Source organism: Rhinolophus sinicus, chromosome 15, assembly GCF_057876585.1.
Source record: "Rhinolophus sinicus isolate RSI-liver-muscle chromosome 15, RSI-T2T, whole genome shotgun sequence".
Lineage (NCBI taxonomy): Eukaryota > Metazoa > Chordata > Mammalia > Chiroptera > Rhinolophidae > Rhinolophus > Rhinolophus sinicus.
In genome coordinates this window covers 40,811,788-40,830,900 of record NC_142515.1, presented here as the reverse complement: position 1 = coordinate 40,830,900, position 19,113 = coordinate 40,811,788, and the positions used below count along the sequence as shown (strand labels likewise).

The following is a 19,113-nucleotide window of genomic DNA, read 5'->3' as shown; positions in this document are numbered from 1 at the left end:
ATTTAGGTGTATATTAATTAAAGTAGAAAAAGTAGGAAGGTTGGCGTTCAGAGTCACTAAGGTGATGACAGCTGATCAGAGGGCAAACTCCAGATCGAATCAAAGATTAACTCATGTCAAAGAAGTCAGATGAACAGTACCGTAAATAATGAGCTTGTTTCCTTTGATCAGATTTAAAAATCACATACAAGGCATTGGCATAACATTAGTAGCCTTTCCACCACACACTCAGGTTGTGTTTGCTCGCAAACCCACTCGACTCTAACCCAACAACAACTTGTTAACCTTGCTCTGTATGATCTTCAGTCCCTGTATAGAGGTTTTTGGCAGTGCAAGACAGGTGCCTTTTTGTTCTTTTTAATGACAGAAGATAACGAAGTCAAGTAGAATTTATCATAATATATTACCCTCTCTTCCTGCCTTTTTGCCCCCTTGATGGATTTTGAGTCAGTACTTAACAGAAAATTTAAACAGAAGATAGTTTTTTCTAGAGGTTGTAGCTTGATTTGATAAATAATTTCATGCTATAGTTAAATTCCTTTTATGGGAATGGATCAAGGTTGTCTGTGTAAATAGCTAATCCACAGTCCTGATTTGTGCTCTCTTCTTCCTTGTTTGCGGTCGCCCTAGACTATATGAATGAACCATTTACTATTGCTCACTCACTGCTTTCAAACGTTTCTGTTTTCAATCCTTTGCCTTTCCCTCTAAGTTTGGTAAGTCTCAAGGTTTTGCTCTTCTCTGCCTAATCTTTTCTAAGTTTTTGATTTCCCTCATCCAATCGCGTGGCCCTACTTTTATTTCTACGTGGATAGCTTTAAAACCATCCTTTCATCATCCTGTTGTTTTTCTTTTAGCCAGTCTTCAGTCTGACTGTACACTAGTGTTTACGCTTGCTACTCTGCTGTAACCTCAAATGGTTATGTTGCCCCAAGCCCTTTGTCGTTCTTAACCCTGCCCAACTCTTCCTCTTAACCCTTTTCCCACTGTCCTTTAGAACAGTGACACCTCTTACCTTTGAAATTCTGTCAGTGTACTAGCATCTCCCAGGCACCAAGACTCAGTGTTATGGAAGATCTGTGAATTCAGGGTAATTAACAATAAGCAATTCCTAATGCTTTACTACAAGGGATTTGAACCAACTGGCTGTGAGTAGAACTTACAAGGCCTCTGAATTTGGATGAGAAAAAAATTAGTTCATTTCAGTAGTTTCTAAGTCAAAATTTAGCTTTTCCTTTAATGATTAATATAGGTAAGAAACCACAGTAGTATTAATAGTACCTATGATGTCGTCACCAATAGTAATTATAAATGTTTTCATATTATAGTACAGTTGTTAAGAGGGTATCTTGAAATATCAATTATACTCATAACCACTTCAAAAGTACAGTTATTAGACCTGCCACTAGATCATAGACTTTAATGCATTAATAAATAAGTACTTATTTTATTATACATTTATTTTTAAAAACATTTGGATAAATGTTTCTCTATGTTTGGTTTCCTTTGCAATCCTATTTTATTTTACGTCTTTAAAAGTCTTACTTTGAGAAGGGCTTCAAAGGCTTTATCAGTCTGCCAAAGGGGTCTGTGGTCCAAAAGACGGTGAAGAACCCCGTTTTTCTATAACATGTGCTCATAAAAATCTGACAGTCCTTATAAATTTTGAGTGGTACTGTTTGATTATTTATTTTTTCATTCATTCAGCATTAAAAAAATACCTATTCATGTCTCAGGAATTAATTTAACCAATACTTTATCTCAGTTTTTAGAACCCTAATGCCATAATTTTACAAGAACCATGGATTCTTTCGAAATATTTTTAACATAGCAAAATAAAAGTTAAGAAAAGGATTAATCTGTGCACACTTATGTGTGTGTGTCTGCACGCACGTACACATATATGTGTGTGTGTGTGTGTGTCTTGCCTTCTAGTGTTATTACAGATAACACAGTGAGTGTGCCAGCAATATATCAACCAGGTTTAGAGTGAAGATATTAACAAGCTGGGAAAGTGGAGATAAGACGTAGCGGGGAGGGTTAGCCAAGTGTAATCAGAGACCCGACTGAGCACGTCATCCTTAGCAGCTCCTTACACAAAATGAGGTACTTTGGATTAACTGATTTTGATAATCCATAACCACATTGCAAAATGTTCTCAAGTTCTTTGTGTTATCTGGGTGATTTTAATTAGTTATACTTCTTACTCCTGATCTCCATCGTCTTGGAGGATCATGTACTTTCTAAATAAAGAAATTAGCTAGGGAAAATGGTTAGTTGAATTATATTTACTGTCTTGCATTTCAGTTATCTATTACTTCATAACAAACCACGCCTAAGTACAGTGGCTTAAACAACACTGTTCATTATCTCTCCTGGCTTCAAGGAGTTCTTGCCTGGGGTCCCTAGTGGTGGCAGTCCTGTAGAGGCCCCCCTTGCTCTGCATGCTCATGGTGGCTTCTCCATTCACATGTCTGATGCCTCAGTGCTCCATCTTGTACCTGTCTCTCAGCAGAGTGAATTGTTTTCCACGGTGGCTCAGGGGCCAAGAGGCAGGGCCTGTTCCTCGTTTTTAAAGGCCAGGATCACAGTGGGCACAGCATCACTTACGCTGTGCTCTCTTGGCCAGACAAGATTCAAGGGGTGAGGGAACAGAGCCCACCTCTCAATGGAAGAATTGGCATATTTGCACAGGGGGGAGGGGAATGAAAGCACCCACACTTCTTATTCCCCCGCTTTCCTTCTCAAACTAGCTTTTCCCTCTGATTTCTCAATTTTCTTTTACTAGTAATTCAATTGATTACGTTCTCTCAGGCTAACTCCTCTTAGTTTCTTATATCTAATCAGGTCTCCATCCATTTTTGTTTGTTTTTCTCTATATAGAGTTCTATCATCCATGGCTCTTCAATCCCACCAGTTTTTAGGCTACCATAACTTCCCCTTGCACTATTATGGGGGTGTTCTTACCATGTTTCCCCAAAAATAAGACCTAGCCAGGCAATCAGTTCTAATGCATCTTTTGGAGCAAAAACTAATATAAGACCCAGTATTATATTATATCATATTATATTATATCATACTCAGTCTTATTTTACTACAAGTAAAATTGTAGTACATAATAAAAATAAAATTATATAATTTAAAAAATAAGACCTGGTCTTATTTTACTTATAGTAAATTATTTTACTATAAGTACTTATTTTACTTTTTTAATTATAAGTAAAATAAGACCGGGTCTTACAGTAAGTTTTGCTCCAAAAAACACATTAGAGTTGATTGTCCAGCTAGGTCTTATTTTCAAGGAAACACGATATTGGTTGTTTTACAGTTTAGAATCCCCCAAGACCACCTCACTTCTGAAACCAGCTGCCAGTTTGGGTTCCCGAGATCACCCTCAGGTTTAATAATCCACTAGAGAGACTCCCAGAACTCTGAAAGCTGATAATCACAGTTACAGTTTACTGCAGTGACAGGACACAGATTCAGGTCAGTCAAGGGAAAAGGCGCACAGACTGAGGTCCGGAAGAGTTCTGTGTGCTTGATTCCATTATTCTCTCCTAGTAGAGTCATGCAGGCGGCGCTTCTCCCAGGGGCGATGTGTGATAACACACATGGAGTATTGCCAACCAGAGATTTCACTCAATCCTTGGTGTCCACACTTTTTACTGAGACTCGGTCACATTGCCATGGATGGTCACGATGACATTGTTGACTGCTCTTGAGGTTAATCTTAGTATTCAGTTCTTTCTGAGACTGAGTGATACCACATGGCCCCAAGCACCCACCATAAATCACATTGTTAGTATAGCCTCTGTGGGGTGGCCCCAAACTCCAAAGTCAAAAAAGCCACTCTTAGGAGTTAGGATAGTCCAAGGGCTTAGAGGTCACTTCCCAGGTGGGAGGGCAAAGGCTAGACTTTTCTTCAGACAAGGTTAATCTTTTACTGCTCAGTTACTTTATGTCTTTCCCTTTCCATTCTATCTAGCATTTCTTGCCAGATAAATCTTTCGAATGAATAGCCTTAGTCATGTCACTTTCCTGCTCAACAACCTATGATGTCTTCTTACTACACTTTTTTCCCTGTGTTTCAGATTTTACAGATGGTTTTGATTATAAATATTCCCTTTCCTTGGCCCCATAAACCAGTAAAATATCAAAGTGGTCCCAAATTACTTAATCACTGTATGTTTTCCTAACTATTCTTCCCTTGATATCTTCTCAGTCTGCAATGCCCCTGTCTATTCAAAATCCTTGTGGTTTCAGCCCCTTATCAGATGTGTCATTGACAAATATTTTCTCCCATTCAGTAGGATGCCTTTTGGGTTTATTGATGGTTTCCTTTGCTGTGAAAAAACTTGTTAGTTTGATGTAATCCCATATGCTTATTTTTTCTTTTACATCCCTTGCCCAAGGGGATATATTAGTAAAAATATTACTAAGGGTAATGTCTGCAAATTTACTTCCTGCATTTTTTTCTAGAAGTTTAGGAAACTGTGGTACATTTATACAGTGGAGTATTACTTGGCCATAAAGAAGAATGAAATCTTACCATTTGCAATAATATGAATAGACCTAGAGAATATTATGCTAAGTGAAATAAGTCAGACAGAGAAAGACAAATACCATATGATCTCACTTATATGTGGAATCTAAAGAACAAAATAAAAAAATAAGCACACTAATCAGAAACAGTCTCAGAGATATAGAGAAAAAAACTGAGGGTTGCTAGATGGGAGGTGCGTGGGGATGAGGGAGAAGGGGAGTAGATTAGAAAGCACAAATTGGTAACCACAAGATTGCCACAGGGATACGAAAGATAGTTTGGGGAATATAATCAATAATGTTGTAAAGATTTTGTCGGGTGTCAGCTGGGCACTTGTCTCATTAGGGAGACCACTTCATGGATAGTGTAGATACCTGACCACTGTGCTGTATATCTGAGGCTGAAGCTGAATAACAATGAATGTCAACTATAATTTAACATATATATATATATATATATATATATATATATATATAGTCACGAGACGTGAAGCACAGCATAGTGAATAGAGCAATGGAATTGTAACAACGACCATGTTTCCCCGAAAATAAGATCGGGTCTTATATTAATTTTTGCTCCAAAAGACGCATTAGGGCTTATGTTCGGGGGACGTCATCCTGAAAAATCATGCTAGGGCTTGTTGTCCGGTTAGATCTTATTTTTGGGAAAACATGGTATATACGATGTCAGAGGGTGGTACATTGGGGGAAGGGATTATCACTTTGTGGGGGGTGTAAATGTCTAACTATTACATTGCTTTGCACACCTGAAACAAATAAACAAAAGATCCTGTGGTCTCATCCACTCATCTATGTGCCCACTATCATAAAGCCTCAATTGCTTAAAAGAGGTTTATTTCATTCCTTTTTGGATCCCTTTCCTTGTGCATCTCTGTCACGCTTCCTGTGATCTGTCTTTCATTGAAGTTACTTTTGTTCATGTCTTTTTATTAGACAGCAACCTCCGTGAGAGTAAGGCTGTGCCTTATTCCTCTTCATATTCCTTATAGAGGCCAAGATAATGCCTGGAAACAGGTAGGGACAGAATATGTGCAGAATTTGATTCCTGTCTTTTGGGGGAAGCTCCAACAAACATTTACCATCACAAGAACAAGCACCTTAAAATGATGGCTTCTCTATTGTACTTAAGTGCCAAATGGATAATAGGTGCTCTTAGGATCCATAGTAGGCTGGAGTAGTTAGTGAGCTTCTTTTTGCGATTTAGCTGTGTTTTAAAGAACTGAAATCACATGAACAGATAAACACTATTGTGTTTCTTGGTCAGTCTGCAATACTTAGTACTGTACACAGATAAGTGTTGGGGGAATGTAACCTAATGGATCTGATTGGGTCCTGTGGTTCTAGTATGAAATATAATAGTACAGAATTCATTTAACTTCAGTTCTAGGCCCTCTTTTCTCATATTAAACCTTCTTTTTCCCTCATTTCAACGTTCTAGTATGCTTTACACTGAGAGAGACAACTCTTTTAATACATTCATTCATATAATCATTGAATATTTTTTAATGAGCATGTATTTATCAGACACTGTGTTAGATGTTGGAGATACAGTGGCAAACATACAGAAATGGTCTTTGTCCTCGTTTTCTCCCTTAGAGATGGTTTTAAAAGACTAACGCACGTTTTGTTAGTTAACCTCCAAATCATCAATTTTCCTAACATGTCTATGAAACAGGAGAGCTAAGTGGATAACATTTGCAGCAGCTAATATTTATTGAGGACTTACTATGTGCTAACCACTCTACATCTATTACCTCATTTAATCCTAAGAATCCTCTGGGTAGCAACGTAATAATTCTATTATAGATGAGGAAACTGATGCCATGAGTCAGATTTGTCTACTCCAGAACTTGCACTTTCCACCACTGTGTCATCGATTACTATTAAATTGAGTAAGCCTTGCCACCTTTTGCTGCAGTTGGCTTCGATCTTGCATTTTATTCTAGCCTAGCGATCAAACATAGCTCTTGCCTAATGGTGTTAAAATGTACACTTTGAGTTGCCACTAGATTATCAGTTATATGAATGGATCAAATCTGTTACCTTGTCCATAGTAATATTCATAGTACTTATCTTTGTTCTTTACAGAGCCTTACTGTATTGCTTGATTATCATCTTGGGGAAAAGAAAAAAATAGTTCATGTTAGAAATATATATATTTTTAAATAGCTCCAAGTTGCTAACAATAGTTGGGCCACTTGGAATTTTCTAGTAGTTCATTCTAAGTACACTAAATGGTCTGAGTTCAATAAGTGAATTACGATTTTTCTCAGCAAGTTTGTTGACATGCTTCTCAAACCTGCAGTGTGAATCACATGACTCCAGGAAGGTCTGGGATGTTGGTTGTCAGTGATGAATTGCTCCCCTTTTCTAATGGGAGAATACTATGCATGTGGAGTGTCTCAGTTGATTTATTCAAGGATATTTGAATTGATATATTTGGAAATCTGTTACTGTTTGAGTTTCCTGAAGGAAATAAAAATAAAATGTCAAATTCAAGACAAAACAATCTAGATTTTTAATTCTATGAATGAGTAGGGGAGATGATACAGCTTTTTAAAAATGTCTTACTTTTCCAGCACTTCTCTCCCTTACAAGTCTTTGGACTGCCTTGTTCCATTAAGTACTTATCTTGAACATATTGGTGGGTGCATTTATGGGAGTAAGTGACCACAGTGCATCCTGTTGTCTTTAATGGTTGCAGTGGCAAAATATTTGTTTAAATCACTTTTCTCTAATTTAACCCAGTGTTATCTCAATGAAATAGATGGAGGGCAAGTGAATAGAATAACTAAGAGTAGGGCTCTGAAGATAGAATTGGATTTAATTATTGCTTTTGCTATGGTAAACTGAGTAACTTTGGGTAATTTAATCTCTCCTAGAGTCAGATTTTTAATCTATAAAATGAGAACAATAAAAATTCCTACCTCATATTGTTTAAAGGATTAAACATATTTTGTGTTGGGCATATATTAAATGACTAGTACCTCCAAAAGACTAGTTGTTATATATACCGGGGATGCCAAAAAATGTATACACATGACTTGCATTAATCTTTTGTTATCGCTATATATTGAGTATTACAATTTTAATACAGTTTTAATACCGTTCTTAAAATGTGTATACTTTTTTTTTTGGTATCCTCTGTATTTTTCTTGGAGAAAGTATCAGCTTTCTTTATTTATTAAAAATAATCACCACTTTAAAATAATAAGTGGTCTTGGTTATTGGCATTATTGCTAAATACAAAATAGCCACTCCAAGGAAGAACAAAAAACAACAACACAAGTAATGTTCTCTTATCATCATTGCTTTCAAGATGCCACTTGATTCTAGTGGTCAGCATTTAAGAGTTTTGAATTCCTGCCAAATGCTTGGTATGAAACAAAAGCCTTTTGGAAACTACAAGTTATTGAAATTCTGTGAACCCTGGAGCCACACAACCTGGGTTCAAATCTAAGTTCTGTTTCCTATTTACAGTGTAACTTTGAGCAAGTTACTTACTCTTCCTGTACCTCCGTTTCCTTGTATGTATAGTGGAGATAATACAAGTACCTACCTCACAGGGTTGTTACCGTAGGTGAGGCTCAAATATGATGATACTTGTAAAGCCTTTAGAACAGTACCTGGCACATAGTAAGCACTATGTAAGAATTAACTCTTATTATTTTATATTGATGGTTCTAACACAGCTAAACTTGATTTTCATACAACTATAATAATGGATATGCATTTTGAATCATGGATGGAATAATTCTTTATTATCATAGACATTGACTAGCTGGATATATACCTAAGAAATGTATCAGATATGGAAGAGTCACAAATTCAAGACCTCCTTGGAAATAGAGCCATTATTTAAAAGAAACTATTCATAAGATTGTATACAGTTATTGTGAATGATGTTCAATCTATTTTTTAAGTATTTGTAGCAAGATGATAGTCTCCAGTCGTGCCTTTATAACCATACTTTGACTTACATTTTCCTGCTTGTTACCTTATGAGATTGTTCAGTCAAGGAAGAAACAAGAATTGTGTAGGATGGTCTCGAAGTAATTACTGTGGACTTGAGAACAGTCTTGTTGGACAACAGTTGCTGAGAAATGAACCATGATTGCCTCCGTGGCTCTAATAGAATTACAAAAGTTTAGTAACTAATGTTTTAGAGACTGTGGGAGTCAACCTCAGGGAACAGTAAGAATTTGGGATTTGACGACAACATTTCCTGGGTTCAAGTCTTGTTGCTGCCACTTACATAGTGTATAACTCCAGGTAATTTGTTTCTTTGCTCATCAGTTTCTTCCTTTATAAAATAACAGTGATGATGTCTGCTCTGCTGTTCTCACAGGACTGTTTGTTTTGGGGCCCCCATAATATAACATGTGAAACCCCTTGACATGTGATTGCGCTTCTCATTTTTATTAACGTGAAGACGGGTGAGGAACTAAGCATTTTTGTTTCTCAGTGGAGCCATGGATACATGATTGCACTATGCAAAGAGAAGAGCAGAGGGACATTTTCTAGTCTATTTTACTATATTTAATTATAATTAATTATATTTCATTTATTCTAATTCTATTTAAATATATCACTTTTTCTCACAGCATGTAATTTTGACCTCTTTGGCATAAAGAGAACAGGGGAGGTGGAACTTGGGTCGGGGGCTGGATTTAGGGAGAGGAGAGGGTCTTGGTGTGAAGCTGGTTACCAGAAGAGGGTGTGTGCGGATAAGTTTGGTCAAGCCTGTGTCATCCAGGTAAGGTCTTAGCAAAACTCCCAGACCTTTGCTAGGAGGAGTAAGGGAAAAGTTGGTAGGACCAATTTTAGAAAACCGGATGATACAGGAGCTCTCCCAAATGAAGGCAGAACTGACCTAAAGAAGTATGGTTTTCATAGTTACCTTCTAGGAAACACTAGGCTCACCGTTGATTGAGGCTTCTAGAAACTGCAACTTTGTTTTTATCTGCAGTTTTTCAACAATGGCTAAAGTTAAAATATCCTAGAGCAGAATAGAAAGATATGTATTTATTTGGGATCAGTCCAATAGAAGGGAAACTTGCCTTTCCAAAATGCAGTGGATATGAGAGAGGGGAAACATTTGTTTGGATCAGAGCTTGGCTGCTGGCCATGAAAAGAAAAGCAGATGGGCCGAATCTTGTTTCTACTTAGTGTTTGCTCTAACAGGCACTCTCAACCCTAATGGCCCTATAAAGAAGGAGGGGATTCCACTTAAATCCTCTACTCTAGCTTTCTCTCTCTATCTTACTTTTTACCACCATCTCTGTCTTACCTGCGAACTTCTAATTGTCTTCAAGAGTTTCTAGTTTGCTTCCAAGTCCCACCTTTTTCTGCTGCTGGGTTTGTGCCTTCAGTGGCCCAAAGCTACGGAAGTCCTTTGTTTTTTCTGCCTATGGGATGAGTAGGGAGGAGTCTCAGCCATGTCCCTGGTATCTCCTACTAAATTCTCTTTCTCAACAAACATTGACGAATACTGAAATATTTCTACAGGTAATAATGGATGCTCTACATTTCTTCAGATCAGCTGAGAAATTAGCCATTCTTTGTTATGTTACATTTATAAGAAGATAATTTATAAGGTCTAAATGAATTTACATGGTTAAGTTTGGGACAAAACATATAGCTGGGTGGGAGACTGACTATATTTGCAGGATGGTGGCGTGGTTGCATTCAGGCCCCACTACATACCGGCTGTATGACTTTGGGCAACTCATGTTACCTCTTTAAAATTTAGTTTCTTCTGTGGGATGGACATAAAAATACTTAATCTTAAAAAGCTAAGAATAGAAGGCTGCTGCTTCTGTATTATACTAGGCTACCTATTTGATACCCATAGCCAACATCAAACTCAATGACGACACCATAGTATTTTTAATATTTTAATCAGTTAAAAGACAAGGATATCTGTGTTCACTATCACTTTTAAACATTGTTTTGGAGTTTAGACCTATGTAATAAGGCATGTCAGAGAGACAGACAGAGAGAGAGAAAGAGAATTGTGAGCAGAAAAGAGCATCCATCCAAGAATAACTGAAATGAAAAGTGAGTTGGGCCCATGTAAAACAAATAGGTGAGAAAAGCCAAGACAATCCTGAGAAGGTGGTTGGACATATTTCTCCTACCACATATTATATGTTCTATCAAGTTTACACTGTGAGCACAAGAATTAACAGGTGGACCAGAGGAAAAGAAATAGAGAGCCCTGAGTCTGGGGTCCAGCGATTGCCTTACTGAGCACATATGCTGTGCTAGGCACAGAAATAAGTAATCTTTACAACAAAACTGTAGGATAGGTATTGTTATCCCCATCTGACACACAAGGAAATTCAGATTTAGAAAAGTTAAAAAAATAAAACTTAGCCAGGTGTCAAAACTAACATCAGAGGTCAGATTGTACCTCAAGGCAACTGCTCTGAAAGGGCATCTTATACAAATGAAGGAAAGAGTGACTTTATCAGGCTGAGTGGGGAGAGGGTTATCAGAAATCACATTAAGTACTCACCTCACGCCATCCCTACAATAATTTCTACACAGATTGGAATAAAGGAACCAAGGGTAAAAGGTGGTGGAAGGGGTTAGTGGGCAAGTAAAAGAAAATATAAGTAGCTATTTAATTGAACTTGGACTGGGGAATAACTTTTTAAGCATAGAAACCATAGAAGAAACAATAAAAGAAATGATTGATATATTTGATTATATAAAATTTAAACTGCATATTTTCTATAATGAATGTATAAACCTTTTACAATAATAAAAATGTTATTAAAATTACTGTTTTAGAAGTTGTTTTGAAGGTTAAATAAGAAAATATGGCTGAGATACCAAAAATAAAGTAAGGTTTTAGAAACACTACTTTTCATCTGTTTCCTTTATTGGAACCTCAAATGGAAACTTCCAATTTCACATTTAATTCTCTGTGATTTGATAGTGGATTTTGAAAAACTGGCTAGATCAAATCATTTTTATGGTGTCAGTTTGTATAGCTTTGGTAGAGTTGAATTAATTAATGCAAGCGATGTTAGAATTAAAGGTACAAAGTAGAATTTTCCTTTTTTCACAATCTACATATTATTTAAACGTTGATACCAGTTGGAACAATTTACATCTTGCACACATTACTATATCCTAATAGGAAATGAGTTAAATGAATTTTTTCCTGATGGAAAAAAGTTAGCATTTTGTAAAAGCAGAAAGTCATCCCTAATCTTCATCTTGGAGTGCCTGTACTCAGAGTGGTCCTTAGTTTTTCATTTTAGGGCTTTAATAAAATTATAGGAACCATGTCATCTCCTGCATAATCAGGTTTTTGGCTTTTACATGCCTTGTTATTCATGATATTGATAAACAAAATTTAGAGTAATGTAGTTTGAGAGAGAAAATGAGTTTTTCATAATAACTGTGAAGGAGAATGGTATGGGGACGTGTTTTACTATGCCAGCATTTTCACACATAGGAAAATTGTTTTGCATTATCTTCATTGTAACTTTTACAGTTCTATATCATGGGCATATTCATTTCAAGTTCAGGGTCATACTTTCAGTGTATTTGGCACAACTTCAGCTTAAAAAATTCTAACCAGATTATCAGTGCCATTGACTTGGTGTGCATACGTCAGAGCTTTTCTTTATTGTGTAGTTATCTAAGCATTTCTTACGGACTTCTCGTTTTACTATATAACCCATCATATTACTTCTGGTTTTCTTTGTGTCCCCTTTTAAGGCACTTCCTATGTTTTTAAGTCTATCAATAATAAGCATTTGTAAACTGCTGTCATGGTAAACATATAAAATTCCTTCACGTTTGCTAAATGTTTGTTTCCTTGTTTTTAGGGTGACTACGGATCCTACTATTCACGGAGCTCTAGAAAGGTAAAGAAAATTAACGCTAAACTCAATAAATATGTTATTTTTGGTTCTCCTTCTTTGTTGTAATTTGCTGTAATTATAAACATTGACTCAAATGAATTTTTTATATTACTTTTTAAATCAGCTTATTATTTTTATTAAATTAGAGAACAGTTTGAAAGCTTTTATAGTTTTGCTGAGTAGGGCCACTTGGTCACTTGGACACATGGTCATGGTAAACCGGCACCTTGGAGGTATTAACTTTGTTCCACATCTGGTTCTCAGCTGTGCAGTTTGAGGTTTGATCTGATGGCATGTAAGAGTAGCCATGTCCCCTGTAGACTGATATAGCATCAATTTCTCTGTTTAAAATGCTATGAAAAACAAATGCTTGGCTTAGCTCATTAGTAGATTCTCTCTCTCCTGTTTGAAAAGTCTACATTGGAGGTCCAATTATGATCAGTCATTTGCTTCTAGAGCTGTAATTAGAACAAGGAGAGCCAGTTTGCTGATTTTAATAGAACTAATGGTACAAAGTAGAATTTTTCTTTCTTCACAATCTACATATTTAAACTCTGATACCAGTTGGAGTAATTTACGTCTTGCATATATTACTATATCCTAAGAAGAAATGAGGTAAATGCATTTTTTTCTTGATGGAATAAAGTTAGCATTTTGTAAAAGTGGACTTTGTAGCCATGATAACCTTATGTGTCTCTCTTACCTTCAGGGGTATTATGCTCAGTGGGCCGTGCAAGTTCCTTTCCCTTAATCAGTGATGAGTAAATGCTGCAACCCTCCCTCTCAGTTTCCCATTTATCTGGAGTCCCCACCATTCATCTTTCCATATGCTTATAACTCCACTGGTCTCGCTGCTTTTACTCTGGGAGGTATTCATTCTTTTCAACTGGCTGGTGAAGGTAACTGTTAGGACAAATTGCATTTGAATGTGAACTCTACTTGATTCCATGATCTTGGACAAGGTACTTCTGTGGTTCGTTTTCCTCGTTTGAAAATAGATTAGTCATAGTATCTACCTCATAGGTTTTGTGTGAGGTGAAACATTTATCTCCACGATAAGAGCACAATAAATACCAAATAATATAATCCATGTTATTATGGCTTAGTGTTTTTCTCTAAGGTGACTTCTGCATTCAAATGTATAGATTGTATTAGATGGAATTATGTGAAAGTACCACTTTGGTATATCAAAAGTAATGAAACATCAGCTATTTCATATGGTTAAACCCAGTAATAATTAACTTATAATTTGATTTTCTATTTATGGAAACTTTAGTTATTTTGCTTCTTTTACATATATCACTATCCTAATCCTTTGAAATATAGGTGTACTTGAGTTATCTTCCTTAAATGATGTTGTGATGTTATTTTTTAGTTGTTATTCATTGCAATGGTAGAGTGATACTGATTTTTTTTTTTTTTGTCATGCTCTACTCGTAAGAATGATAATGTAATGTATTTAGGTTTTTACATCGATTCAGTAGGTGTCTCTCATCATATCACTAGCAGGATACGATGCAGAATGTTGTAATGTTGTTGGTCGGTGTTATTTGTATCACTAGTAATAAGCTAAACCCAGATTCATCTGTGTCCTGCACTTAATTCCATCTTAGCCATATATATATATGTGTATATATGTGTGTGTGTGTGTGTGTGTGTGTGTGTGTGTATACACACACACACATATACACGTGTGTGTGTGTATATATATGCAAGCTCTTGAACAACTTTTGCATTTTTAGGGTATATTTTCTTTTCTAATAATTTTAAGGGATGAAAGTATAACTATCTTCATTTTCTAAAGTTAAAAGTTTGAATCCTATGTTAAATGATTGGACCAAAAGCATAGTTCTAGTTGGTGGGTATAAAGAGAGTTCAGCAGAGGTCTTTGCAATTTCAAAGCTAAAAGGAACTTTTATAGGTCTGATCCCAAACTGTCATTTATATTGTTGGGTAAACAAAAATCTTAAGAGGTTATGTAAAATAATAATGGCAGAATCAAAACAGAAAAAGTATCTTCCAGCTTCCCCCAGTCCTACTGTATTTCTAGGATTCTGTGGTTGCTCAAAAGCATTTTCTGACCATGTTTTAGAATTTTAAATCCAGTATAGTTAATAATTAATACCATTTGTAGAATGAATGAAAGATGAATTCACCAATACTCTGATGAAGAACAAAAATATATGCTGTCACATCTCCAGAATGAAGTATTTTATTTTTTCTTAAATCTCATGTAAGAAAGAAACAACTATTCATGTGTGGATTTAGGACTTTCTTGTTCTGTTCTACTTACGTATTTGTGCACAGACCAGCCTCCTTTATCTAGCCTTTAGCTATTTAAACAGCGCCTGGGATGAATGTGTGGTTATGCTTCCTTCGTAACAATCTTTTACATGTGGTTTAAATGCTGTCTTTATTAAAGTACTGACTTTGTACCCATGGTGTCAGAAGATAGGCAGCTATCGGGAATGCCAGGCAGAATTGATTTCTCTACAGACTCCAACACCGTCAGGAATCCAGTGAGTGATTGAAACTGACTGGGGCAAAGAGAGCTGGGGGGAATGCCTTTTATCCCCCAAATGAAGGGTTTCTTCTACTTTACACTTTTGGTATCTTGGGAGTCTTTCTTCTGGCCTTTATACAGTTTGGGTATAAACCCAACTGCCCTTGGTGCTTTGGAACCGGACTGGATTGTCAGCTCAGTTTGCCTTCTTTCTTCCTTGTCACAGTTTCAAAGAGCATACCCGAAGTCAGAGACCTGAATTCTGAAGAGGTCCCTCACTACTCCAGCTCATCACATAATCACTTTGCCAGCAAAATGATGTCCGGAGCCTCAGGGGGCAACAAGAATCATTGTTTTTGAATCCTTTCACCCAGTTAAAATATTAAAGTCCTCCTGGGAGTAGAGCTGAGGAAATATGATGATGTCATAGTGCACAAATTGAAGGGGTGGCTTGGATGAATTCTGAGTTTAATGAGATAAGAAGAGTGAATAAAAGTGAAAGGAAACCCATTTATTGTGTCTAGTACCTGATTCTTCATTTCCCCCCACTACTTCGATTATGTGTTTTTATGGATTGTGAATCAAATGGTAGCATTTAAGAAACCGACGTCAGTTTTAAAATCTTGTACTCCAAAGGTAAGCCTTTGATTTAGATGTTTGTAAATGTGACTTGACATTTAAAGATAGGTGTGCTGTCAGGATATTCGATTTACTTAATAGAAAAGATGGAGGAAAGCGTGAGCCTCTGATAGAATTCTTTTGTCTCTGAGCTCTGGAATATGAGTAATCAGGAACAAAGCTGCATGGTATGAGGTGCCGTCTGAATACTGATGAAACAATTCTGAAAACTGTCAGAATTGACTCATTCCCAATTTAAGGGTATGAGTTACAATGAGGCTGACTAAAAATACCTAGACGGTTCCTGTTGCTTGCAAAAGTTTGTTTTCATGTTACATTCAGAACAAATCAGAGGTACCACAGGGCAGACATGATGCTGCCCTGAAGATCTTTATGTGGCGACTTGGCTTATGTCAAGTTCTGATGTGAGAGTACACTGGCTGGCGGCATCCACTGTCATTTCGTTTAGCCTCAGGACGGATCTGACAGTGCAGACGTCTTTCCTCTTTGATACTTCACATGGGCTCTTCCTGAATGTGTGTGGTCAGAAGGAAGAAGACTCATTTGCTTTGGAATATCAGTCCCAGAACACCTTTCGCTGACATTCAGAGAAGACACATTTGCTTTGATTTTTGTTCCAACGAGAATAATGTTATTGTTGCCCTTTAAAAAATGTGTTGGGAAAGGGTGTGTGTGTGTGTGTGTGTGTGAGAGAGAGAGAGAGAGAGAGAGAGAGAGAGAGAGAGAGAGAGAAGGGGGAGAGAGACTGATTTGGAAGATTACAAAATAACATCACTTAATCAAAACAGTTTTAAAAGTATACAGTTTACCTATATTAGAAATTTTACTAACAATTGTCACCCCAATAAATTTAATAAAATAAATTAAAAAAAAAAAGAAATCATATATGTCAACTCATTAGTTAACTAATATCTAATTATCACAGGTAAGTAACTGATATCAGCTTAGAAACCACAGGTTTAGTATACTGGCTCAGTAGATCAAAAAATTCATAACCAAAAATTAATGTCATTCTCTCATAAAATGATACTATCCTACTGCCCATGAGAAAATCTAATTTTTCAATTGTCCCTCTATTTTTCAGGACCACTACAAAGTTGCTCAAGATTTCAGAAATGAAGTCTAATATCACAATATTTTCTCCCAGACCACTGATACTAGTTGTTTACTGCTTCCCTGAAGGTGGAGGGATAATCTATTTTTTTATTTTTGTAAAAATACAATATTTAGAGACCAACCATGAGAATTGTACTTAGTAAAAGACTGTTTCTACAAAAGGGTCCCATCCTTGCTTTTCTTTCATCACTGAGATAAAACATTTTTTTCATGCTTAGTAAACATTTTAACTTCTTTTGTGAGTTGTGTATCCATGTCTTTGGGTATTATTTTATTAGTGTATCAATGTTTTCATGTCAATTTATATAAGCTGTTTGTGTACTAAAATTAAGTCCTTTATCTCCGTTTTGTTGGCGGATGTTTTTCTAGAGTCCCTTTATCTTTGAATTCTCTTTTTATTATGTTGAACTTGCAAAGCTCAGTTTAAACAGTTAGTAAACAAACACTTATTTTCTAACTATGGTGGAACTGTTAACTGTAGACTTGTTTTAAAAATGTTAATTTTTAGAAAGTATGATTGGACACAATTTCAGATTATATTTTTTATTTGAAATCAAAAGGTGGTAAATATGCCTGAAGAGGTAGGCTAGAGTCACGTCAGTGGCTTTGAATACTCAGCGCAGAAGCTCAATCTAGTTTAGATATGTTTCATATCAAACTGGGTGCCGTCGTGATCATGATACGGTAAGGTATCAGTGCATGTTAATCTCTTTGAAGCAGTTGACGAGATGCCAAAGTACCTGGGCACTGTCATATAATTTCCTTTTTTTTTTTTTTTAACTCTCATGGAAGTCCCCTCTGTGGCAGACCTTTTTATGGATTTATCCATGTCACATCTAAACCCATGATCACACCTAAAAGGCTTCATATTAAACATGTTTTAACTGAGTCTCTAGAACTCAAATTATCCCCCTGGCATTATAAGGTAAATTCATACTCTATGGCTTTCCTTTTGTTGAGGAAAATGTGGTCCTAAGTTGGGTAATGGTATGGTTCTTGATCATAAACCACTTCCTTTTGGAGGGCAGGAGAGTTCAGTGGTTGGAGTCGGGCAGACTAGTTACTAGTTAGGAATTGTGAACAAATTGCATGGTCTCTCTATTCCTCCATTTTCTCAGTATAAAGGGGAGTGAAAATAGGACACATCTGTATGCTTCCTTACATTCAGGAAAGAGAAAAAGACGTCCTGATGTGGCTGATTTTTGTTTGTCTTTTAAACCTAGCACCAGTCTGCTGATACTTAATTACTTCAACTGGTGCAGTAAAGGAGGAAAGGAACTAACATTTACTGAGTGGCCTTCATGGGCACCAGGACGTGAACTCATTTGAGTCTCCAGTGATTCTGTGAGGCTGGTTTAATTACCCCAAATTTATAGATGGGCCAACTGAATTGTGAAGTAGTGGGTAAATAGGAGAGTCAGACTTCAACCCAGATCAAATGATACCCCAAATCATGCTCTTTCCAGGGCTATGCTGTCTGCTGATAAACTAGATTCTGAATCAGAGAGAGCAGGAAAATTGTTCAAAGTTTTCCAGGTGTGACATTTCAAGTACTGGCCATGGTTGGCCACACCCAGGGAAGTCAGAGGTAGCTGCTGCTGCTACTCAGACGGTGTGAGGTCTGTGTCCCCCTCAGCTGGGGGTTCCTCCGCTCTCTGTCCTCTCCAGCTGTTTTCTGGTTTGGGGGTACTGCATTGCTGTTCACCTCGGATTTCTGACTTCTAATCCCTCCTACCTTCCACTAACATTTTAACACTTGGTAGATTTGCTTCCTAACTACTAAAGCCACATTGGTGACAGTTATAAAATTTACCTCACTTATTTATTTGAACTTTGATCCAGTGTCTTCAATATCCAACTATAATTCAAGGCATGTATAACCTCCTGAGAAAAGAGTTGGCAATTAAGATGTCAGCCTTGTCAGGATTCCTGAGCACTGAGCTGACAGGTATTTGGAAATAATATGGATAGAACATATGCTAAAACCTTCTGGCATGTAAATATGTTGCTCTTCAATGAAACATTTCCAGGATTCAATAGGCAGCCTTTTGCAATGATTGGGATATTCTGGGTTGGTTTCAGTCTTTCTTGGTAAGATTTTTTTTTTTTTTAAATGAAAGAGAGGACGTGTGGTGTAAGGAAAAGCAGATGAACTTGAGAGCCCAATTGATGCAGACTCAAGTTTTAGTCCCATCCTCCACTGTCTGAGTGCCCCTGGACAAATCACTTTACTTCTTGGAGCTCTGGTTACCCATCTGTGCAATATATAGACATGATACGACTTCATGGGACTGTTTATAACACCCAGCATGGTGCCTAGCACATAGCATCACTGAGCAACTGTGAATTCTCTGCATCTTGACCTGGAAGGGAAATTTTTTCTTCAAGTTCTTGCCTTCAATGAATGCA

The 19,113-nt window shown here is 36.7% G+C and overlaps 1 protein-coding gene across 2 annotated transcripts in view; it reads left to right on the top strand.

Moving 5' to 3' along the window:
• The window catches only part of ANK3 (ankyrin 3), a 593,532-nt gene that overhangs the window by 76,248 nt on the left and 498,171 nt on the right, over nt 1–19,113 (top strand). For both annotated transcript variants that reach the window (XM_088792001.1, XM_088791998.1), the window contains exon 2: nt 12,411–12,449. In XM_088792001.1, the coding sequence (XP_088648127.1) occupies nt 12,411–12,449 (39 nt within the window). The remainder of the gene's footprint in view (nt 1–12,410; nt 12,450–19,113) is intronic.